The sequence below is a fragment of the Ambystoma mexicanum genome, chromosome 7p (assembly GCF_040938575.1).
Source record: "Ambystoma mexicanum isolate Mex_15411 chromosome 7p, UKY_AmexF1_1, whole genome shotgun sequence".
Taxonomy (NCBI): domain Eukaryota; kingdom Metazoa; phylum Chordata; class Amphibia; order Caudata; family Ambystomatidae; genus Ambystoma; species Ambystoma mexicanum.
The window spans coordinates 153,500,427-153,526,161 of NC_090939.1; the positions used below are offsets into that span (position 1 = coordinate 153,500,427).

Consider the following 25,735-nt stretch of genomic DNA (forward strand, 5'->3'; position numbering starts at 1 on the left):
TTTTTTTTTTTTTTCACCACCACATCTCACACTCAAGGATCGATTACCTCTTGCTGGGAGTGGAAAATGAAAGTGATATCCTAGGAACATCCATCCAAGTAGTGTCCTGGTCTGACCATGATTTATGCACCCTGGACCTAGACTTGGGCCCCCTCCCAACTACCGATCGTAGGTGGTGATGCAACGACTGTAGAGATCCAATATACAAAGAGACTATCCGAAGCCATCAAAGATTTTTTCGAAACCAATGACATACGGAAGGTCACTAAACACGGTTTGGGAAGATGGGAAGGACACAATAAGGGGAATCTTCATATCGGAGGGCACAGCCAAAAAGAATCAGGCTGCTCAGGGAGGGAGAGCTAAGAGTAGGCATCACCCGGTTAGAGAAATCCCTAAGGGAGCATCCCACTAATAGCAACGACAGTCATGAAAGAAATGAGGGAAGAATTGCAGGATATCTGGAACGGCAAGGTACTTATACTACTGAAATACCTAAAGCAAATGTTAAACAGACTCCGAAAACAGTTGTACAGAGCAGTATTCAAAATTAATGGTGTCTGGTACCCCCCCAACAAACCCACAAGACATTGTGGACTGCTTTTCCAGATATTACTCGAAGCTGTATACAACTGAAGATAGCAGTACCCCATCAATTGAATATTTGGCTGCCCTCCCCCGGCCGCCTATTGCAAACAATCACTTCGATATGCTCAATGCCCCAATCACCGCAATGGAAGTACAGGGAGCCGTCTCAGCTCAAGGCCAGCTCAGCACCAGGGCAGGAGATACGGCAACCTTTTATAAAACCTACTCCAACACGCTCTCCCCTTTCTCACCAAAGTTCGATTCTGGAGTCGGGACAGGCCCCACCGCCCCCAACCCCCCCTCAAGTCCTTCACTGAATCCATAATTATTGTCATCCCAAGGAAGGCAAAGACTCCTCAGAATGTGCACCATACCGGCCAATCTCTAATAACTTGGATGCTAAGACTTTCTTCAGCATTCTTGCCGCCTGGCTGGCCCTAGTCCTTCCCCAACAAGTACAGTCTGATCAAGTTAGATATGTGAGAGGTAGGCAGGGGACAGAAGATCAGAAAGACCTTAGATCTTACGGCTACACTTAGAGAAGCGGGAGACGACCCCCCCTTCTACTTTCAGTAGACGTTGAAAAGGCATTTGACCACATGGAATGGCAGTTCCTTAAAGCTGTCCTGAATTGGGCAGGGCTGGGGCCACCTGGATACAAGGAGCAAAGGTGCTTAATCAGCCTATGCAAGAGTCTCAATTAATGGAATCTCTTCAACTCCTTTTAACCTCTTGGGCCATAACTCCATGATTAAGGTATCCCCGAGGAGGTAAAGAATATTAGCCATGTTTGCCGACGACATCCTTTTAATACCTTACCCAACCACTAAATTCCATCCCAGCCTTGTTCCGAGAAATGTCACTACGGTGCCCTTTCAGGCTTTCGTGCCAACCTCCAGAACACCATAGCAGTCCCATTGAAAATGTGGAGCTATTGAACCTCCTGAAAACGAATTGGAAATTCCAGGTGCAGATGGACTGTCCGGTACTTGGGAGTAAATATCACATCTCAGACCTCTTCGAGGCCAACTACCCCTGTGGAATGCTATTCGCAAAGATATTAGCAGATGGCTAAAACGGTCCATGTCTGGGGTGGTGCGTTTTACCACCATAAAAATGATCGTGTCACGGTTATTTTTGTTCCAATCTCTCCCCATCACTATCCCAGAATCCTTTTTAGCCAAGGTGAAGCGCACACTGCTGAGATTCTTATGGGCTAAGAAGCCAAGAATCCAGTATTCCACATTAATCCAGTACAAGGAAGAGGGAGGAATGGGATACCCAGACCTGGAAGAATTACAGAGCAACTCTGGATACTCCAAGACCACTTGTGGGAGAATCCTGAAAAACAGTGGGCAGTGATCGAAAATTACATTCGCACCAGTCACGTTGGGGGAATGGCTCTCGGACCCACTTTCAGCCATGACAGAATAAAGGAACATCCCATCCTCAAGGTGCTGTGGCAGCTCTGGCGCCCGACTTGGGTCACGCGAGGGGTTACGTCTTGGCCGTCCCCTATCCGAGACTGAGTACAGTTCACCAGTTCAGTCTTGGTACGAAGCAGGCCTCATCTGAGCTGGGCAGCTGTGGAAAAAAGGGACATTTATCACCTCAGAAGAGCTAAAGACTGACCTCCAGGGTATAGAGGTGCCTCCCATGTTCTGTTTTAAACGATGCTCGCTGGAACGATTCTCTAAAGCGCACCCGAACACTGTTTGAACAAATTGAGCTCTCCCCAGACAACAAAAGGTCTCATAGCACGCATGTACAAAGAGTTAATCTCAAGAGGTCACCTCCAGCACCTGCCTTCAGAAGCTAAGTGGGAGGCGGAGTTGGCAATAGCAGCGTACCCGGAGATATGGAAATGGATATATAAAGCAGCATGGACGTCATCCATTTCTATGCAATATAAAATGCACAATGCGCGGCTACTTATGACATGGCATTACACTCCTTCGAGGCTGTCCAAAATATTCCCAGGCACATCTACTTCTGGCGCGACTGGAGTGCACACCGATTACTGGCACCAGTGGTGGAACGGTTGTATGTGCTGGGATGGATCCAGGCCATAGACCGTTTCAGGGAGCCAACGCCGACCCTGGTCCTGTTAGGGGTGGAGGCAGATGAGGATTCATACAACTTATTAACACATGCTGTGAAGCCCATTACTAGCAGCCAGGGTATGCCTTACCATTAAATGGAAATCAGCAGCACTCCCCTCAGAGAGACTGGTTAATTAAAGCACATGCCATTTAAGAAACAAAGCCTTACGGCTGCTGTACATGAATCCCATAGAAACAGACAGGATATGGTTGCCCTTTCTAGAATATTACAAAGCATACTGGGAACTAATCGAATCCTTAATTTACTGAACTTGGCCATAGACAGCCCCTTAGTGTCATCTGTACACCTTGGGCTACATATCTAAAGCATACACCATAGCACACCACACATTGAGGGTATCCAATGCAGTGCAATAATCTGACTTAGTATTTTCTCCGTCTTTTATTCTTGTTCTTTAGTTGGGGAGATGAGATGCATGGGGGAGCGGGATGGGGAGGAGGGTTGAGGGAGAGGGGTTTAAAGCACAAGTTACATGTTGAATATTGTTTCACATGTGTCTAGTAATTGTGTTGATGAAGCCATTCAATACTGTGAAACTAACATGCATCATGATTGCCTTGTTTAAAACAAAAATATATTTTTAAAAAAACTAGAAATAAAATCAGACCATGCAACAGTCAGTTTTCTGTGCTTCAAGCCATACAAATAAGATACCTGGAAGTGTAATGGCCTTGTGGGGGTACCATTCCTAAATTTCGATATGTTAGGAGTCCAACACATCTGGAGATGTGTCACAGTTTAAGCCACCGGCCACCGGAAGTATGCAGATACCCAAATCTACATGCACAAAGGACCCATGCACTGAATGCACTAAACCCATCCCTTTGCGTGAACATGGGACTCAAGAGTTGGCACCAAACTTAATCCAAGATGCAGAGCTCCTGATCTGGAGGCCAATCTCCCCACTCCTGCCTGAAGAGTTGGGTTCCTGACCTTTGCCTAGGACAATGGTCTAAAACCTTGACATGTTTATGTGCAGTGTTAGGGAGACTTTTCATAAATGGTTAATTTCCCTTACCTACCGAGTCCCTCTGCAGCTTTGCTGAATTTCTAGGGTTTATTTTTTTCACCTGTAAGAGCTTTTTTCCCACTCTTACATGTGTTTTGCTATGTGTGTTTCTACTTTGTGTGATCTTGGGCACTGGAGCCTCACCTACTCCAAGGCACCATATTTGTCATGTGTTACACAGCACCTTCAGTGCAGTGACACTGGGTTGTCTTAGACTTTCCACCGACTCATTTTCTGGGGCCGACTACCGGCCCCCAGAAATGGGTAAAGATGACATTAACATTACCTTAGTCACTTCAAAACAGACCCAGTAACCCCATCTTGCAGGGAGTATTGGAAAGGGTTAATTCTTCTCCCTTTGTGCCTCTTGGGGCATTGTTTTGCTCCCTTTACATTAAGACTTAGCTGGTGGCAGTGGCATCTTCCCTAACTTTTCTACCGCAATCATCTTATAAACGTGGTAATGTTTTAGGCCATTATATTAGCCTCAAACAAACCCGCTTCACGAAATACATTTTATTTTGGCTCCGGCCGGGTTTATTTGCCATTTCTTTTTGTTAAAGTGTTTCTCATATTTTACTCGGCACGCAAAACCAGGTTTGGTCCCTTTGTTCAACGCTTTTTCACGGGTTTCCACACAGAAGCCCTCCTTTAGGCGCCGGAGAGTCTGATGTGAGGGAGGGGTTTTAGGACCCCTGCCATGGGTTCCCTTGGTAACCCAAGACACTCGGGTGAGAGGACTGGCCTTGCCAGGCCAGCCACCCTGCTGTGTGATTGACAGCCAGGCTGTATGAATGAGGGAAACGGCATAAAAAGCAGGTCTCGGACTGGAAGAGCAGAGTCGCCACTGGAACGCACGAACCAACGAGGAACTGGAAGAAGAGGACCCCCTACAACAACTGAACCACCTGGTGAATCCCTGCTGCAGGTCCAAATCTTCAGAATCGGATGACAGAAGATCCTCCAGGAAACGTATTCCCTTAAGCTGGTGGGACCAACCAGTTCACCCAAACTGCAAGCCAGGACCCCTCTGGACGAATGAGCTGTACAGAGCTACAGTGGGCCAGATAGCCAGGAAGGTCGGACCCTGCCTGGGTTTTAAGGAGCGCACATTTGTTGCTTTGCTCTGCTGCTGGTTTCTTACCTGGGTAGTGCAGCACCCTCAAGTCTTTCTAACTCTGATCAGTCCGACAGTCGTTTCAGGAACCGTGAACCTGCAGGAACTACCAGGAACTTCTGCCTCAGCTACAGCTCCCTCTGTTTTCAAGGTACTGTGCAAATTTGGTTGTGCGTTTCGTTCAGCTGCGGTGAAAGTGTTTGAAATCTTTCTCCAATCCGAGGGCTTGTCCTTCTCTTTGAACTAACTTTTCTACCAACCAACCTCGTCCAGAAACCGTGCCACGAACTTTACTGCGAACTACCCTGAACTGTATTATCTTGAGCGAAAGACTTGAACCATTGACTTTGGCCCTAAGCTTTTTCTATCTGATTTTATAATTGTAGTCTCTTGTTCGCTTGCCCCGAATACTTACCCGTTGGTGTGGATTCATTTCGTTTAACTTTTATCTTTCCCTCCCTTTTAAATTGCTGGAGTGCCATTTTGCTCCCACTTTGTGAGCTTAAGTGATGTAGTGTATTAAGAGTGATTTTAAGACAGTGTAATGTTATACAACTGAAGAGTGAAATAAATGTATACTCTTACTTGAAAACCTTGAGTCTGTTTGCCTGAATCATAGCAATTGCTGTCCTTTGTGTAACTATTTGATACTGCTCACTTACTCTTGAGATAAGTCTGGCTGCTCTGCTACCACTCTGTAGTACAGGCTTGTACCAAAGGTGAAATTGTACTGTCACTTGTAGTCTTAATTGTGTGTGGTGTTTGCAAAGGGTATTTTTGACACCTTTAGCCTTATGTCTGCTGCCCACCAGACCACATACCCAGAGGTTCCTTCACAATTCTCCTCTCCCCTTTTTTCCTTGTCTGGTGTGACAGTATTGCAGCCCCTCAGCTGACATTACTGTAACCTACCGCCGCCATCTGAATGCCTTAACAAGGTGTCACACCCAGTCACTGGATCCCACCCACCACGGTCCAGTCCAAGTCTGTTCCGCACCTGTTCCTCCTCAGCCCGGATTTACCACAGGTCAGTTATTTTAATCCCCTTTACACCAGAACACACATTCTCATGTGTCTGAGCTTTGTATTGTAACTGTTGACCAAACACTACTTGCCGTGTATACAATTCACGAGCATGTCCTATATCTAAAACAGGTTCTCCTCTTACACATTTTAGGCTACCACAATCCTTTTGGCCCAGAAGAAGGCTGTCAATTTCAAAGCCGAAACATCACTGCAGCAGGCCTCTGCCTGCCTTCCGTCAAACATCAGGGATTTTTTATTTTCCCGGCGTAGACCAAGAATTGGCCATCACCCTTCTAATGTGCAAGACTTTCCCACAAATAACAGAGCCTGGCTTCATTAACCTAACTTAGAAAATTAGGCTCTGTACTCTTAGAAATGGGGCACTAGAGATGTGTGCTCCCTTATGCTTAACTACGTTTTGTATACAGTTACCTATTGGCGCTTACAGAACATAATGTACTGAATTTTGGATATAATTTCTGCTTGGTATAATTGCACTATACTCTACCGATTGCATTACAGACTAGTCCAGTTTTGTTAGGAGACTACAGCAGTAGCACATTTGCTTATAATTACTTGTGCATTTCCCGGTTCAAATATTAAGAATTTTTTTCCAGACAGATTTCTGTAAAGGAAAGATCCTCTTTACTAATGTAACTCTGTGGTCTTCATTCTCTAATCCAGAACTGTCTGATTTAAATGTGTTTGAATCTGGTTTTCTACAATGTTTACTTTCTTTGATTATACACTATGGCAATGTTTTGTCTTGTTTAAATATGTATTTGACTCATCAATATTACATGTAAATAAATACATGTCCCCTGAATTAAGGGCGGTGGTATAATTGTTATGATTTAATCCAATACCTTTTGCTTTTTCTTAAAAATGTCAGTTCATTTGGGAAAAGGGCGATTACTCTTACCATTACAGTTCCCTTGAAATAAAACATTCCGAAATTTGAGAATGCTTTAACTTTATCGGCGGTTACCACTCCCCCCCCCCCACAGTTATACACATGTGCAAAGGGTACTGCATATAATTCTGCCTAACACCCAGTATGCTCACACAGAGCAGGTCAAAAACATCGGACTGTGATGCTACTGTGAACTCCAAATGGTTGATGCATCATGCCTTAAAATGACCTTCATGAGCAGAAAAGTGGCGATTGCTTTACAACCCTCATAACAGGCCTAAGGCACCAGCCTCTACCTGGGACTTCCAGAAGGCCCCATGCAAGAATTACAATAAGTCACTCATTTTGTTCAGTTTCTTCATCAGGATGACTAAACAGTGCCGGGAAGCATCAGAGCTCTGTACATAGTTGCAATACATCGTGGGTTACGAGGAAGAGTGGGGGTGGCATGGGTGCTGGAAAGAATGGGTGGGGCAGATAACAAATGTGATCAAGGAAGGGGATTCATTAGTGTTGAGTGAACAATCAGCAAGATCGTCTTTATGTAGTGTCTTCTGGTGCTCCCTAAGTAGTGTGAGGGGGCATTTCGTACTAGGAAATAAGTTTCTCATAGTAGCGACTGCCTTACTCCTAGTCCAGTCCCCTTTCCTCCATACTTATGGGACATTCCTCCGTCCCACAGGACGGGAGACTTTGTAAAAAACATCACATTTTTCCAAAATGTGTCCTTCCTCACTTTTTACGTGGGGTACTGCATGCGGCCGTAACCCGGCCCTCCTTAGCTCCGCCCATCAGTCCTTTTCGATCGCCAGGTCTGAGACCTTTAAGCAATAACAGAGGAACCTTATTAAAGGGGACGGGCGAGAGGGCGTATGGAGGAAAGGAGACTATGGACTACAGTGAGTAACTATACTCCTACGTCCCGTCCCCTTTCCTCCATACTTATGGGAGATTCCCAAGCACTCATAGGAATTACGGGTGGATGGAAACTCCTCATTGAAACAGGTTTTTAAGCACAGCTTGACTGAACTGGGCATCAAGTCTGGAGATCGGGTCTAGACAGTAATGCCTACAAAAAGCCGATGGGGAGGCCCACGTAGCCGCTTTTGCGATGGTCTCCCAAGGAACTTAATTTTTAAAGGCAACAGCAGCTGCCTTGCCCCGCACAAGCTGAACATGAATCCCTCTTGAAGGTTGAAGACCCTGAACAGTGTAAGCCTCCGCAATACAGGCAGCAATCCCTCTGGAGATGGTCCCTTCCAAGGCCAGTTTACCTTGCGGATTACTGAAAGTCACCAAAAGCTGAGAAGCATTCCTAAGCTCAGATGTTCTGTCCAGATAGAACTTAAGAGCTCTAACGTCCAGGCAACGCAAAACCCTTTCAGCCTCTGAGGCTGGGTTTGGAAGAAGACCGGCAAGGAGATTGATTCAGATGAAAATCAGAGACCACTTTTGGATGGATGGAAGGATTCGTCCTCAGAACTTTGTCCTTATGAAAAACCAGGAAGGGATGCTCCACGGACAAGGCCTGGAGCTCACTCACATGCCTTGCCGAAGTCAAAGCAACCAAGAAGGACACGTTCCACAAAAGTTACTTAAGGTCGACTGTAGCAATTTGCTCAAAAGGCTTATAGCACAAGGCCATAAAGGACCACATTCAGATCCCATGTTGAATGTGGTTTGCGAACAGGAGGGTAAAGGTGCATGAGGCCCGCAAGTGTCTTAATGACTATTTGACAGCGATCCTGGACGTGTGGCGCCGCCCCGGTCATGGCAACGTTTAAACACGAAACTCGTGTGAGCGGTTGCATTTGCAGCATGCCGCGCGAGCAGAACGGTTCCACGAATACAGCATAGAGGTAAGGGCTTTACCTGCATGGGTATTGAAACACCATGAAGCTCAACACGTTTATTGCATACCGTTTCTACCGAAAAATATCTACCCTGTATACTTGAAATTGAAGGGACACGAGACATTCGCCAGTCATAGCTAAGGTAATTATTAAACATGACGCTAGTTACTGAATTTTGTAAAAGGTATGATACAAAATGCAAATATGGGTTCGAGTATTCCAATTAGGGTACTCTGTCTTTGTTTTCTCCTGACCTGTTCATCGGCATGCAAACATGCATCTTTTGTGACACGCTCAAATGGGGTTATGTAAATACTTATTAATTACATGATTGGAATGTTAGAATTAATGTTTTTTTTAACGTAGCCCTGACAAAGGTGCTTTGCACCGAAATGCATTGCCAAAGAGCTTGTACTGTTAACTAAGGATTTGTTGATTCTCTTGGGATAATTGTGTGATTAAAACACAAATCTTTTACAGCATATTTTCCAATGAGTATATTTTGAACATTTGATCATTGAAGCAAATAAACTAGAAATAGTATAATTGACGATGGAAGCAAATATATTACAAACAAAAGCTTTACATTTAGGAACTTTAGTACAAACGAATTGAGCTTCAAGGAGCAACGAGGAGCACAAGCTTTTACAGGGTGGACCCCACTCTTTTTCTTTTGATTTTAATGACTGACAGCGAAAAAGAGCACTGATCCATGGACAGAAGTCCTGCAGGACAAGACACGAATGCCAGACTGCCATATGTGAGACAAAGGACAGAACTGTGTCGATCGTAGCCTCCCTGGGGTACAGCTGCCTAGCCAAACACCAGTGGCAAAACCGTAGCCATTTACTTTTGTACCGAGATCTCGGCGAGGGTTTCCTGGCCGCCTGAATAATGTGCATGTTATCTGCGGAAAAATTGAGGTGCTCCAAGGATTTGAACTCGGGCACCAGGCCGTTAAGTTGAACAATTGTGGGGAGGGGTGCCACAACTGCCGACCGCTCTGGTGAAGCAGGTTGGGAACCATCGGAAGCCTGATCGGCGCACAGACAGATGCTGAAGCTCCGAAAACCAAAACTTTGCCAGCCACCACAGTGCTATGAACAGAAGAGAACAATTCACTGCGCCTCAGCTTGCAAAACGCCCAATGAATCAGAGGCGGAAAAGCATAGGCCCTCATGTTGAGCCAGGAAATTGAGCACATCTCCCAGAGGAGGCTCCCAGCCAGTTTCTGGAGGCGGACAGGGGAAGCTTCCGGTTTGTTGATGTTGCAAAGAGGTCCACTTCTGGAGTGCCCCAACAATGAAAAATATGTAAGGCCTCAGTGTTCAGTTGCCACTTGTAGCTGACAATTGTTTGTCGGGTGAGCATCTGCAGTAACATTCAGCTGGCCCGGGATGTTTACTGCCACCAGCGAGATACCATGCTGAACAGCCCATTCCCAAATCTGAATGGCAAGATCCACAAGAGGGGGGACTTGGTAACCCCCGCTTGTTCATATAAAACCTGGACACACGCGGACCACTTTGTTGACAATGACAGGCTTGAACGCTTTCAGCGCCAGGAGCTCCAGGCGATTTATATGCCATCTGTCCTGCGGCGACCAGAGATCAGAAACCTGAATAAGATCTAACATCGCACCCCAACCCATAAGGGAGGAATCCATCGTGACTTAAAAGTGGGCAGGGGTCTTGAAAAGCAGCGCCCACCGACAGATTGCCGAGAGAAGACCACCACAGGAGGTCTATCCTCATGAAGAGAACCAAAATCATTTTGGAGTCTGGATCCACTGCTTGGCGCTAGGAGCTCCGAAGAACCATCTGCGTCCTCATCTTGAGACGAGCAAGAGGAGCCAGCACACACGAGGCCATGACGCCCACAAGCCTCGGGAACCAGCAAGCTGACATGCTCTGACCGCATAAACACCACGTGGCCAACAGATCTGCCATTGGGTCCCCGGTCAGGTATACTCTGCACTCGATCATGTTACAACGAAAACCTAGGAAAATCAAGTCCTGAGAGACTGTCATGGAGGATTTCCGCCCGTTCACCGACAGGTCAAGGTGGAACAGGAGCTGGAGGAGAGACTGAAGGTTGTTCGAGGCAGACTGCGGACAAGGACTGCAGCTGCCAATCGTCCAAATACGGATACACATGGATACCCTGTAGCCGAAGATAAGCTGCGATGACAGACACCTTCGTAAAGACATGCGGTGCTGAGCTGAGGCCAAACGGGAGCACTCAAAACTGGGAATGCTCCTCCCCCATGGAAAACCGTCAGTATTTCCGATCCAGACTCCAAATAAGGATATGCATATAAGAATCCTGAAGGTCCACCACGCTGAGCCAGTCATCCTTCTGCAATGAGGCCTTTATCTGACAGGGCGTGATCTTGAATTTCCCTTGGGGAAGAGATTGAACTGGGAAAGGTCTAGGATGATGCGCAAGCCAGCATGGTTGGGTTTGGGCACTGAACAGACAGGAGTAGAAGCTCTACCCTCGCTCCCTTAGGGCAATGGGTTCCACCGCCCTGAGATCCAGAAGCTTCTGGACCTCGGATCTGAGGGAGGGCGTCACCCACTGCTGGAAGGGAAGATTGAAGGGTGGGGTAGTGGGCAGGGGCAAGCGAAAGCCCGCCCGAGCAACTGACGAGACCCACTGGTCCTCAGTGATTGTCCGCCATGCCTCCCAGTGAGACGCAATGCACCCTCCCACCGGGGCCTTGTGCAAGCGCAGAAAACCCTCATTTTGCTAGTTTCTCGGTGGCTGGACCACCAGATCCTGAGGGCAAGGATCGAGAGAAAAAACGGCCTTGTTGACGCCAACGGGAGTGGGGTATCGAATCTACATGTCGATAGATCCAGAAACCCCCGAAAACCAGAGGAAGGCCAAGACTGCGAAGACGCCCTCTGCGCCCTGAAAGGCAGCTTGACCAAAACTGACAGGGACTTGGCTTCCTTAGTCTTGGTCATTTCAACATGTCGACAAATGAAAAAGCTTTGCCGTCAAAAGGCAGGTCCAGAACTTTATCCTGCACCTCTTTGGAAAAATGTGTGGCATGAAGCCAAGCCTGATGAGGTGCCAAGCATGGGGCCCCGGGCTGAGGTGTCGAAATGATGTACTGCAGCCTCAAGCACATCTGCGCCAGGACCCTGGCATCTGACAAACCAGCTTTAAAATAGTCTAGTTTATCCGCAAGGATGAATTCCTCAAACGCCAACAGACCTTTCCAAATTTTCATATTTGCCCCGATAACAAGCTCTGCGTTCGCTTGACCCAACTGCCGGGCTGAATTTGCAAAGATCTTCCTCCCCAAAGAGTCAAGAAGCTTATCCTCTTTGGCCAGAACCTGAGCTGTAGATGACGCTGAAGCCTGTCTGGATTGTAACATGGCAGCTGCCACCACCGTGGAGTAAGGGGGGCAGACGGCAGCCGCCACCACGGTGGAGGAAGGGGTGGACAAGACACTAAGGCTACCTCTTCTGAAGAATGAAGCCTATAACTAGCGTCAATCTTTTTGTTATGAGTCCAGAGTGTGGTTTCTCCCAGATTTTATGGACCTCGGCCAAAACATCTTTCTGGAACAACAAGCCGGTACGCTCCAAAAGAGACAAGGTGAACGCCCCAGAAAGCATCCCTTCCTGTGGAGCGGGTGCATCTGGTACTGGAACATCCAGAAAACATGTCCAGCACCCGGTTGTGGAAGGCTCTAACAGAGATGGGCTGGTCCTCGCTGTCCTGATTCTCCCCCCGCCCCCCAGTGTCATCCAACACATCCAGGTCATGTTGCGCCGCATCTGGCCCTACTGAATTTGTCCACTAGGGCAAGGAGGAAGAACTGGTGGCAGGCCGGCCATTAGAGGCGGAGCTGCCGGAACCACTGGTGCTGCGGCTGGAACCGACGGGGCAGGAGCCACTGAAGGGCAGAATTCCCCAAACAAACCTCGGAAATACTTAATGGGGACAGAGTGCATAAGCCTTTGAAATTTTCCAAAAAAGGCGTCCTCTGCCGACGGTTTAGGCATGGCAGGAGGGGGCCTCATTAGCGGAGTAGCTCCAGGGGCGTAAGGGAGAGGGCTGCCAAGAAGGTCCTTCTACACTAATTTACGTAGATCAAGGGCGCAGATGCCGCAGGGAGCAAGACTGCAGTAAAGGCATCCGAGCATTCCAGTCATACGCTGGACGAAAAAGAATGCGCACAAGGAAAACTATGTTTACCTGAAAAACTGCTCCAGCCCATGGTGTAGGTGTAAGGGAGGAATCCAAAATGGGCACTGTAGTCTTGGCGGGAACGGACGCCTTTTGTCAGCTCCTGAGGAGAACCGACATGTGGAAGTGAGGCAGGGGTCTTCATTTTAGCCTCGACACAAGGAACCTCGGCAGAGCCCGTACTGTGTGGCATAGGATGTTTCGCAGACATGCTATCAGCCAAATTAGCCACCAACAGAGGGACCTCGGCCATGCCAGTAACAGGAATTATGGTCAGAGACCTCACTCTGTGCCCCCTCAACAGAACTGGAGTCACTGCCAGAGCGGGAACAATGAGTACACCTTACCGACAAGACCTTTGCAGGCCTCTCAGAACTGTCACCTTAGCCTCAAACAGAGGAACCTCGGACCCGAGCCTGGTAACGGCTCCCTCACGAGGGGCCTCGAACCTAAATCCGGTACAGAATACAACAGAGGCCTCAGGGCATACCCTGGTACCTGTATGGGAAGCTCCAGACAAGGAGGCCTTGAAGCAAGCTCCGGTACCCACCGCCTCAGTAGAACTGGGCCCACAAACAGCCCCCCACAGGAGGGGCCTCAGATTGCAATCTGGTGTCGATAGGACCCTTACGGAGACCCTCAGAGAAAACTCTGGTACACTATTTAACCCTAGAAGGCACCTCAGGGGAACCCCAGTAACAGCTTTTGAAAGGGGTGCTCTAAAAACTAAACCTACCGTGTGTCGTCTCTTCTCGCCAATGAAGCTCTGAAAGCGGAGGAGGAGCGCGCTGAAACACCTCCCACTGCTCCAGACGATGTTGAAGCGCCCGGACCAAAAGGGAATCGCAGTAGAAGCACAAGTCCCAACGGTGATCCGGACCCAAACACTCTGGAGAGGATGGGGATCCGCCCTAGCGAAGCATCGTTCGCAGGAAGAACAAAATCTAACCGGAACGGCATAGACAGACCAACAAGCGACCGCTAAACTGGAGTAGGAGAGAAGGACACTGGAAGGAAAAAAAATCTCCAAAAGATGCAAGTGCGCCCAGTCCCCATTGTGCGGCGAAAATGAGTGTTGCTGTTATTACGTGCAATAGTGTCCCGTTATCAGCATCCGACGGTATAAAGGTTCAACATGAAATCGCGATTTTTTGCGACACCGCCCTCCATAGCGGTGAGAAGGTCTAGCATGTAGCGATTTTGCATATTCATTAACCGCAGGGCTCACAGTTCCACCTTGATGACGTTGCACCCCTCTTCTGTGTCATTTGCCGGTTGGATCAGCTCCCACAGTCGTCGCCGGAGCCTATGACACCACCATAAACAGAAGGGTAGCCTGTAGTGCAACTGCCACCAACAGGTCCACCGTCGATGAGGTCGTCGTCGGAACCGCCTCCTTCGGCGCCGACTTCACTGGAGACCCAGCCTTTTTGGCTTCACTGGACCAGTGTTTGGAAGACTCCAGGCTAGAGAAGACCGTGATGGTCCCCAGAAGACTAGCGCTTAGATGACTACTCCTTCGGCTTGGACAAGCGCTTCTGCACCGTCGACTTCTCAGGCCTACTACCAGACCCTGGGAATGGTCTGACCTGCCATGCTTGGACAAAGACGTACCCTTCGACAGCTGCTTATTTGAAGATCTACTGTTCTTCCCCACCTCCGACGCTGGCACCACAGGACGAGGTTTCTTGGCCGGAAGTTCGGCCGACTCCAAACGGCGATGTTCTGCCGACTTCACAGGCCGCTCAGACCGAACCCACCTCCGAAGCCAGGTATGTGCCCTCATTGAGCTAACAGATAAGCCTCCGATTGCGGTTCTTAAGAGTCTTCTGCGAGAACCCTTGACAAATTTCACAAGTGTCTGCTGAATGATGGGGTAAAGGCAGTAGACCTGTCCCCTTCATAAACCTTCAACCCACAAGTAGCACAGGGCTGGAAAAGAGATTTCTGAACCCCTGAAGCCCTCAATTCTCGAGTATCAAGACACACGTGCAAAACAAACCCGAGGGGATCCTAATAGTTTGGAGAAGGTTGAAATCTGAAGGGAAGCTGCAGGGGCAGGGCTATTTATACCCTACGTCCTAATGGTGGGGACTAAAGCACCCAAAAAGGACGTTGATAAGACACTAAAGTGTCGAATTGTTCCATAGGAAAACGCTACATTAAAGTGACCGAGGTTCCCAGCCTGAAGGGGAATATTCACAGCATGTGAATCCATGAAAGATCCAATGCTGGAGAAGTAGGTGTTCTGGCTGAGGCATGCACTGTTGCTGTTCTGTCAGGTATTATTCTCTTACCATCTTTCGAAAACAGCTCCAGTTTTCCAGTCACAGACACTAATCTGTTTTGTACACCTTGTACCCCTTCTGGGCCAGCAATTTGAGCAGGGCATCAGAATCTCCCGGGCAGTTTTCTTCCCCTTCACTAGATACTAATGCTTTGGACACTAATATTGCTGAGGTCTTCGTGCAATATTCTGTTAAAAATGCTTGGGCTCTCGCAGTACCCATGGGGCTATCGTCTGTGTTCATATCTCCTCCCCCTAGTGTGAAGGCTGTGTGATTGTGATTCTGGGTCGAGGGGCATTGAATAAGGTTCTCGGGTCCACCACTGGCCTGCTTCGGGATGCTGCACAAAATGGATGCCGAGTTTGGGACGAGAGGCCTTATGGACAATATCATTGAGGGGGGCAGAGGTCCTGATCATACGCCACAACCGTTTTTGCTTTGAGGAGGTACACTGCAGTATTACATGGAGAACTGGAGGGAACAATGATTCCCTGTTGCAGTAGGGAGTGTCATTTCCTTTATTCGCTCCTCTGCCTCCCTAGACAAGGGATACTGTCTCACCCTAGGCAGGACAGCACCTAGTTTTGAGTTTTATTTTTACTGGGTCACTTCTCTTTATAATCCCACATCATGGGAGTTCGTGGTACATAAATATAGTGGTACTTGTTAGACTGCGTCACAGAAAGATGGCGGTGCACTGACATCGGCCATGAGAGGGTTGGTCACTCGTCTTCTTTACCATTACAAGACATGCAAATCTCCAGTATGATTTCCCGTCAGTGGCTTCAGTGAACAACTCATCTGTCAATTCTCACAATGGCATGTTCGGGTCTATCCACAACACTGTCCGCCACTCACACCCATGTGTGTCCATGCCAATTGCCACAATGCGCTTCACCAACACCTGTACTCCTTGCAGATCGAGAGAGAAGGGTACCGGGCACTATCTTGGGGGTGGCTACTGGGCAGTAAACAAGGTACTCTCCATTCTTTTCATGTTAGTTCTGGCACTGCTCTCGCCAACACTTGTCTCCAGTAAACATGTATGCATTTGTTGGCACCCCTACATGGTTGTTTCGTTTGTTATGGTATGTATTAGCATCGCTCAGAGTGGGCACATTCCTGGGGTGGAACAAATTATCCCCCATCCCTCTGTCTGAATGCTAATGTTCAGCTTGCCAAATAGTTCCTCCCCCCCCCCCATCTAACATCCAAATCTGTAAGGAAAGGTCTGAAAGTGTGTGGCCAGCTCGAGCTTGAAGTAATCGCCTGCCGAGATCATCCGTACGTTCTTTTGCCACAATAAGTTCTCTCCTGAGTGTATTAGCCTCTTGACGGGCAGAATGTACTTCAGCCCTTAGTTCTAGTAGTTGGGCTAATTGGTCAGTCTGAGGTCTCCATAACGCCCAGGTGGAGATTTGTAGTAAGGCTTTGAGTTCTGTTATGCTCACCTGGATTCCACAGGGGCATCGAACAAAGCTGGACTGCTGTGGTCTCCACCAGTGTGACTCATAGCGAAGTGATGATCGACTGCACTTGCCCACTCAGTTTTGTCTGCCTGGCCCACAAGAATATTTTCCTAAAAGCAGTAAAGGGGATTAGCCACCCGTGGTAGAGAGGTTACACTATTTTCCCTGAAAACTTCCAGTATTCCCCTTCATAAAGTCTCACCTTATTGTTTGGAAGGATGAACTCTCCATCCTGCGTGGAGTGCAGGGGCGCGTAGAAGTTCAGTTACTTCACTGATCCGAAGGTATTTGGCAGAGTTCCAGACAATGACTCCGAGGTAAGTAGTGTGTAAACCGAATGTATAGTTCTTTTAGAGTTCAAATATCTGTTAATTCACTCTTGCTCCTTTCATGCCTTTTCCCTTGCAGCGTGATCCAAGGAGCGAGTTAGCCTCGATGGACGAAAGTAGCGCTTGGGTAAGAGTCAGTTTGTATCAAGCACTGTCTAGCAAGTAATATTGTTCCAAATGTAATTACCCAATAGTTCTTTATCTTCTTTGCAGGTCCGGCACCTTGCCGAAAAGGTCTAACGTAGGATGGTGACCAGCGCTGCCTCGAGGTGTAAAATTCAGAGTAAGTATCTTGCGGTAAGTAAAAGAATGTCTTTGGCGGAACCCCGCTCACCTTTTGTTTGTTCTTGTCTTTTCAGATGCTGATGTTTCAGGCGGCGATTCAACAGGTTCTGTGCCGTGGAGATGCTCCGAAGACAGGAGTATGGTGCGGCGCTGCAGCTGGCAATGCGACGCAGTTTATTTTAATGTCTTTTTCCATTATCCACAGGTGTGGCTGCTCCAGGAAAAGAGGACCAAATGGAAATCTCCTTGTTCTAACCTTCTCTTTCCTTTTCTCTAGGATCGGCTCCGGACACAAGACGGTGTGGCTGTAGACGGTTTCCGGTCATTTGGTCGAAAATAAATGGTTGAATCAAAATGGTTGAAAAAAAAGGTTGAATTTATTTATATATTTTTTTTTAGTTTTGGTTGCTTAAAAAATATTTTTAAGAAGGGGGTTGGGGGAACCCCCCCCCCCATAAAATAAAAATAGTTTTTAAAAAATCCTTTTTTTTCGACCATTTTACTGCGATCAAATGGTCATTCGACCATTTGGTTTTCGACCAAATGACTGGTAACCGCCGTAGACTGGATGCTGGACTGCAGACATGGTGAGCGTTACGCTGCTAAGATGCAGAATAACGCGTAGTGTGTGCTGCTCTTCAGGCGTGGTTTAAATAGCATCAAAAAAGTAGTTCCCAGATAAAAAGTTACAGTACCACACCCAAGCAGCAAAATAGTTCCTAAAGGAAAGTAGTCCTTCATGGCCTGTACATGAGTTCTTTGCAGGATGACCTGCATAGTTTAAGGTTGGATTCCTGTGTCTTCTTGGGTGCCTGTTCCCTGGACAGATGGACCTGTTCCGGATGTCAGGGGGCAGGTATCGTGACAGCAACATGCCGGTGCCATAGCAAATATTATGCGATTGTCTGCAGATAATTTCAAGAATAAAATCACTGACAAACCGGATCACAAACCACATCAACCAGAAAGTGCACCACCCCCTACCTATATATCCCAGGACCACTGAACAGGCTGAAACGATATAACCAAATGTCAAGAAAAAGCAAGGCAGGCTCCCAAATGGACTCCTGCCCACCAGACATCTATAAATCAATCCTTACACAACTTACACCATTAGAATGGTACCTTAACCTCTTCAAGCTATCACTCAACGGAGAGAGTACCGTGAATATTCAAATCTGCCTACATAAAACCAGTCCTCAAGGACACAACAAGTGATGTGGAAGACCTCAACCTACAGACCAATGTCAAACATTCCCTAACCAGCAAAACTATTAGAGACCTATGTCTACGAACACTGGAACACAATCACAAATGATTGGACCAGGCACAAGTGGACTTCAGACCCATGAGAGGGACGGAGGCTGAACTTCTCTGTATGGGAAGACCTAAAGACCAACACAGACATGGCACCGATACTACTCAACCCATCCAAAACATTCACCGTCAACCATTGCATCCTCAAGAGACTGGAAAAAATGGGTACCACCACCATGGTGCTACTCTGGATTAAATGTCTCTTGTTGCAAAGAACCGAAACAGTATGGATAAAACCATTCAAATACACAGCGGGAGTTTCCCCGCTCCTCTTAAACATCTATATGACTCCTAATCAACCTCAACAAATAGAGCTTCACTAACTACAACTATGCAGATACTATCTACAAAACCGGAAATGAACAAGGAGAACACAGCACTAATAGACAGTCATAAAAAACTACCAATGGATGAACACAACTTCAAAATCAACCTGAACAAGATGGAAATCATTACATGGAACCAAGGAAACATCCAACAACCAAGGAAACAACCAGTACATACCAAGGGCCACGTAACAGAATACCACCCACACCCTCCAAAGTTGCCAAATGCCTTGGAATCCTAATGGACAACGAGCTAACCCTAGAACCACAAGTAAACCCAAGAAATGCTTCTTCCACACGATCAAAAAGATTCTACCATTCTTCTCCTTCATGCACAAAACACTGCCCATCATCTCCCTCACATCCAGGATAGACTATTCCAACAGCTTATGCCTCAATGCCAGAATTTAATGAGGAAACTGCAACCAATACAGGACAGAGCTGCCAGGCTCTCCACAAACTCAAAAATCACTCCAGCACTAAGGCTACTACAAAGGCTCCCAGTTAAAAAAACGAATCGCCTTCAAAACAATGTGCCTAACAGCAATCTGTGGCCTATGAACAGAATTCACAAAGGAAAACCATCTACAAACCAACTAGAAACACTCGGATTCAGAGATGAAAAAATGTGGTGATCAGCATTCTCTTAGCCGTAAAACTTTGGAACTCCCTCCCCAGACAAATACGAACTATGAAGTACCATCTAAAATTCAGAAAACTGCTAAAAACCTGACCTTCAACTCAGATGAGCAACACCCACGCAACATGACAGGAACACAACTGAAAGTGACTGGGGAGAAAGCCGGACCGAAGTGGAGAGCAGGGAAGTAGAGAGGCATCTGAATGTGAGGGAGACCTAGATGTACCCGTGCCCAGAGGGTCAAACAGGATAGAGATTGGTACAACTTAACTAGACCACAAATAGAGGGCCTAAAACGAAAAAAGGGAAGAGTTGTCCCGATCTCAGAACTAAAGAACCACAGGGAGCACATCGACCCCCTCTCCCCAAGGAGCACAGGGTGGTGGTTGCTGCACAACAGGTTGTGCTGGGAGAACAGGGAGGCAATTGGTCTGAACACAGGGGGGTAGAGAAGGTGCTGCCACTGAGTAGCCCTGTTGAGGACCCACACTCCTGCACACAACCTAGGCGTGGTAATAGTAGCTCACGAGAATGTACAACAGGGGAAGAGATATGTGCCATAGGTAATCAAACCAGAGGGGTTGGGGGAAAGTACTGCCACTAACCAACCCTACTAAAAGAACTCAACTCTTCCTTCTGCATACACCTCAAACTCTGAACTAAACCATACATCTACAGCACAAGAAACTGCATGCACTACACCAAAACAAACCACACAACCTTGCCCACCACACGACTAACAAATGAAATACACCTATACTCCGTAAATGGTGTAAACCGAACTGAGGCTGCCAACAGCACATCACAGCTCTTGCTGGACCCTAACTTATCCCCTCCCCTTGCTTTACAGATCCACCAGAGCACCAAGAAACCACACAGGTGGCAACTGTGCGCTGTTATGAGCTTTATTTGGCTCATTCAAATAAATACTTCGCCCTGCCAAGGGTTCACCCAGTGTCCCAATGCTGTGATCTAATAGATCTTGTGGTTTTTCCTCTGGATAAAAAACAGCCATGTGTCAACCCATACCAGACTGGGGCACTACTTAATGCCATATTATTCACACCTACCTCTCCCTTATAACCCCCCAGCTCTTTTGGTAAAACCACACCTCCACTAATGTCATATGGGCTATACAAAGCCAATTTAAATGATTAAATTGAGTCTTAAAAAGAATACAGCACTTAAGATGACAAGCATGTTGGAGTTACAATATGAAAGTTTGGCTTGAGGTGCATGCAAGCCAGGGTGTGACAGGTTGTGCATTCAAGGTACATGGTGAAGAAGAGTGAGGGGAGCTGTAGACTCTTGGGTCTTTTCTTTGATGTAAAGCTACAGCAACAAATTATAAAATACGTTCAATGAAAGACCTAGTAAAACAAGAGCCCTTTAAAACCTGAATAAAGTTACATTTGAGGGACTACATTAACGTGATGCACATTTAGTATCACCTTAATACAGGTCGACCCGTTGACCCCAATGGTCAACCCCAAAACGGATTTCTAAGGACACAACAAAAGACAACGAAGCGGCATGTTGGGGTTGGTGGTATGCATACATTCCCAAAGACAGAATTAGCATGGCGATGTAGTGGAGTTCTTGGGTATCACAGAAATGGGATGGCTTGATCCTGCGCAGAGTGGATTCCAGGCGGAGGACATTTCAAGTTAACATTAAAAATTACCCGAGTGTTGCACTTCAGTTCAGGGTGGTTGGAGAAAGCACACAACATGCAATCAGGTGGAAAGGGAAGCAGGAGTGCGAGGGGGTGTAGCTCGCTGGGTCTCGTGTCGGACGGGCCTCCCAAAAAATACCAAAGAAGTGCTATGGCTGCCAAGTCCCCAGAGTAATCAAGGTAGGGTTTGAAATATAGGAATCGTTTACGGCGGCGCATAGCATGGGGCACTCACCGCCCAGTCGGCGGAGCATAGGGGTACAGCATCCCGCACCCCAGTGACGGGAATCCCGCGTCGTCTCAGCTCAGGCAGCTTTTCCCGCACGAAGAAGAAGTAGCCGTTGTGGGTCTGGCGTTTGTTGGGCATGGCACAGCCGCACGACCAGCAGTCGATGGAATAAGCAAGCTTTCAAACAAGCCAGCACCTCGGACCACAAGTTATAGACTCGTATGGGCTCCAATAGGTGAAGGGATCAATCATGTGACCGGCAGCCAATCAGCACCGCGCTACCGCACGTGCCACATTACGTTGCCGTTTGAAAGCGGTTTCGCCTCCTACTCCTCATAAAATAGCTGGCGTGTTTTGTAAGTACAGACGATGTGGGCCTGCTAGGCCCAGTTGCACTATTTGTTTTGATTTCCAACGGGAAAGGGCCCTTACAATGAAAATAGCCCATTACTATTTAATGAATGTAATATGTGTTTTGAAGTGTAATCTGTTTTATAGAGTAATCACCTGGCTCCAAGGCAAATTTAGATTTTTCCTTGCAAAGATTACGAACATACTTTAACAATTATGAACACAAATTCCGGACAAATAAACTTTATTAAATAATGAACATAACACCTGTGATGGTGTCAGGTGAGCGCGGTGACAACGTTAGCCGTTGTGCCTGCGCAGTTAAATAAAGTGCATAGCTCTCAACTCACACGCTTTTGGCGGGTGTCACCCGCCTTCTAAACATCTGACTCACCCGCCAAACCTCCTGCATGCCCATTCATTTCAATGGGCATCTCACCCGCCAAAAATAAAATCGGGTGTTTTCACCCGCCTTTGTGACACAAATGGTTGAGAGCTATGAAAGTGGGCGTACCCAGGTGAGGCAGTGTTCACCGGGAGCCCGATGAGTGCAGACATGTGAGGTGGTGGAGGTGGATGTGCTGTCTGGAGTGATAAGGGGGCATGTGGGACCTTGTGTTTTGTGTGGCGATTTTAATAGTGCCAACACGTTGTGGGGTAGTGATCGGACAGATGCGAATGGAGAACTATTGGAGGACATGGCAGATGAGTTGTGTCTGTTTTTGCTGAATGATGGTTGGGGTACGCGGTTGGATGTGAGGACTGGGAAGTTGTCGTGTTTGGATTTGACCTGGGTGTCTGCTGCGATTGCGGGAGAATGTGATTGGGAGGTGCGTGAGGATGGGGATATGAGGAGTGACCATTCTGGTATTTTGGTGACAGTGAGGGGTGAGGTAGGGATCAGGCCACGGATGTCTGGGAGCCGGTTGAACTTTAGGAAGGCTGATTGGGAGTTGTATAAGAGAATGTGTCAGGAATTGATTGTTCGTCGGGATAAGGGATGGGGGGTGGATGAATGGAATGAGCATTTGGTGCAGAGAATGAGAGCGGCGTCGGTGGCGGCAGTTCTGGAGGTTGAGAAGGGGAAGGGTGGGAAGGTTGAGGTTCCTTGGTGGTCGGTGGAATGTTCACGGGCTGTGGCAGCACGTAAGAAGGCGAGGGCCAGGGCGGTGAGAACAGGAATGTTGGAGGATTTGGTGGCATACAAGAAGGCGAAGGCTGTGGTGCAGAGGGTGATTAGGGAAAGAAAGTGCGGATATTGGAGGGGCTATTGTGGGTCTCTGGGGAGTAATTCTGGTGTGGGTGAGGTTTGGAAGCAGTTCAAGCGGATGTCTGGGTTGATGAGGCCGCAGGGTGGTTTGTCTGTGTTGTTGAAAGGGGTGGAGGTGGTCAGTGAAGATGGGGAGAAGGCGAATTTGTTGGGGGAGCATTTTGCGGGAGTGCACAGTTCAGGGAACTTCCCAGAGGCGGTGAGACTAAGTATGGGAGTGGTTGAGGAGGAGATGCGGGAGTTGTTGGCGAATGTTGGGCCTTGGGAAGAGCATTATGAGGTTCCATTTTCTATGGTGGAGTTGGATGGGGCGATTCGAAAGGGGAAGTTGTCTAGTCCAGGGGTGGATGAGGTCATGTATATATTTTTGGAGAAGTTGTCAGTGGAATGTAAGTTGGAGGTGTTAGCATTGTTCAATGAGATCTGGAAGAGTGGAGTTTTACTGCGGTTGTGGAAGAGAGTGATTGTGGTGGCGATTTTGAAGAGTGGCAAGGTCCTGACGGAGTGTAAGTCGTATAGACCGATTGCGCTGACTGTTGTGTTGTGTAAAGTTATGGAACGGATGGTAGTTGAGCGTTTGGGGTTTTATTTAGAGTCGAATGGGTGTTTGAGTAATTTTCAGAGTGGGTTCAGGAAGAATTGGTCGGTGGCAGAACCGTTAGTGAGGTTGGTGACTGGAGTGGAGGAGGTGTTGTGTGATGGGGAGATGGTGGGGGCATTCTTTTTGGATTTGGAGAAGGCGTATGATATGGTGTGGAAGAATGGGTTGCTGGTGAGACTGTTGGAGATGGGTGTGAAGGGGAGGATGTTTCGGTGGATTAAGGCGTTTTTGGCTGACAGGACCTTTCAGGTGAGAGTGAGGGGGGGTGATGTCTGAGGTTTGGAAGATGGAGAATGGGACGCCACAGGGGAGTGTGATAAGTGCGATGCTGTTTAATGTGATGGCGAATGGGTTGATTCGAGCTTTGGCGAGTTTCGGGTGTCAGGTGGATTTCTTCGCAGATGATGGTGTGGTATGGGTAAGAGGGCGGAGTTTGTTGTTGGTGCAGAGTCGGCTGCAAGCTGCAATAGTGCGTATGGAGGAATGGTGTGGGAAATGGAGCTTTCCGTTGTCTGTGGATAAAAGTGTGAGTATGGTTTTCTCAAGGAGAAGAGTGCAGCAAGGGTTGCACTTAGTTTTGAAAGGTGAGAGGGTGAAAAGCGTGGAAGAGTTTCGGTACTTGGGGGTGATCTTGGATAGGAAGTTAAACTGGAATTTGCAGGTGAATGGTATGGTGGAGAAGTGGAAACGTAGGTTGAATTTGCTGCGGGCGGTGACTGGGAAAGAGTGGGGTGCGCAGCAGAAGTGTCTACGAATGTTGTATAAGGGGTTGATCTGAGTGTGATGGATTTTGGATGCCAGGTGTCAGTGGGTTTTAAGGCGAATCAGAAGTTGCGGTTGGATAGGGTGCAGGCGAGGGCATTGAGGGTGTGTTCGGGTGTGATGAGGTCCTCTCCAGTGAATGCGGTTCAGGTGCTTGTGGGGGAGATGCCGTTGGGGTTTAGGAGGGATGCGTTGAATATGAGATGGTGGGTGAAGTGCAGTGCGAAGAGTGTGGCTCATCCAGTGCGTGAATGTTTGAAGTATAATTGGAGGTGTGACTATTATAGGGACCGGTGGAGGAGGAAGGGGGGCACTTTTGGGTTTCACATGTGGGAGAAGGGAGTGCAGTCGGGTGTGGGCGATTTGATGACTGTGACGGGTACGGATTTGGAGAGATGGCCGAGGTGGATGATGGGGTCTCCAAAGGTGTGTTTGGGGTTGGCGAATGTGGTGTCAAAGAAGAGAGGATAGCGGGGTGAGATCAAAGCTTTGGGTCAGGGGTATGTGGCAGGAAAGGAAGAATGCAAGGTGTTCACGGATGGTTCGAAAGATCCTGTGTCTGGGAGAGTGGGTATGGCGTATTATCTGGAAAGCACTGGGGAGTATAAAGTGGGACGATTGATGAATGATGTGTCGATCTGTACGACTGAGTTGGTGGCGATTGCATTGGCGATTGATAAAGGTGTGCGAGTTGGGGTATGAGAAGGTGGTGGTGTTCTCAGATTCATTGAGTGGGTTGCAGGCTATTGTGGCAGGGGATGGTGATAGGAAGGATGTGATTTTGGATATCAGGAGGAAGATTGATCGGTGTGTGCATGGGGGAATGGATCTGGAGTTGGCGTGGGTCCCCAGTCACAGTGGCATCTTGGGTAATGAGTTGGTGGATCTGGCGGCGGGTGAGGGTATGAAGAGGGGAGCGGTTGATGTGAGGTTGCCTTTGAGTGTGGACGAGGTGAGGGCTGTGATGGTGAGACGGGTCATGGATGAGTGGCAGGAGAGGTGGGTGAGTGGGGTGAAGGGCAGGTGGATGTTTGGCCTTCGTGGGAAAGTGTCGGTGAAGGTGGATGCGGGGAGCCTGGAATGGAGGAGGGGGGAGGAGGTGATGCTGAATCGGTTGATGATAGGGCATGTGGGGCTGAATGACTGTCTGTTTTGAGTGGGGAAGCGTGAGTCGAGGGACTGTGCGGTGTGTGGGGTGCCATCACACTGGTGACAAAGATGCTACTAGGCGGGGAAGTACCATTCCGACAATGATTTCCGACACATGCCAGGAGCAGTAACCTTTGCAAGGACGTTTCCTACCATTTTGTGAAATCCATGTGTGGACTGCACGTGTGCCATAGGATTAATATTT

At 47.9% G+C, this 25,735-nt stretch overlaps 1 protein-coding gene across 1 annotated transcript in view; it reads right to left on the reverse strand.

Moving 5' to 3' along the window:
- The window catches only part of MAEL (maelstrom spermatogenic transposon silencer), a 1,183,486-nt gene extending 1,161,868 nt beyond the window's left edge, over positions 1-21,618 (reverse strand). The window contains exon 1 of the mRNA XM_069635969.1: positions 21,404-21,618. Coding sequence (XP_069492070.1) covers positions 21,404-21,535 — 132 coding nt within the window. The 5' untranslated portion in view covers positions 21,536-21,618. The remainder of the gene's footprint in view (positions 1-21,403) is intronic.
- Positions 21,619-25,735: the final 4,117 nt, after the last annotated feature.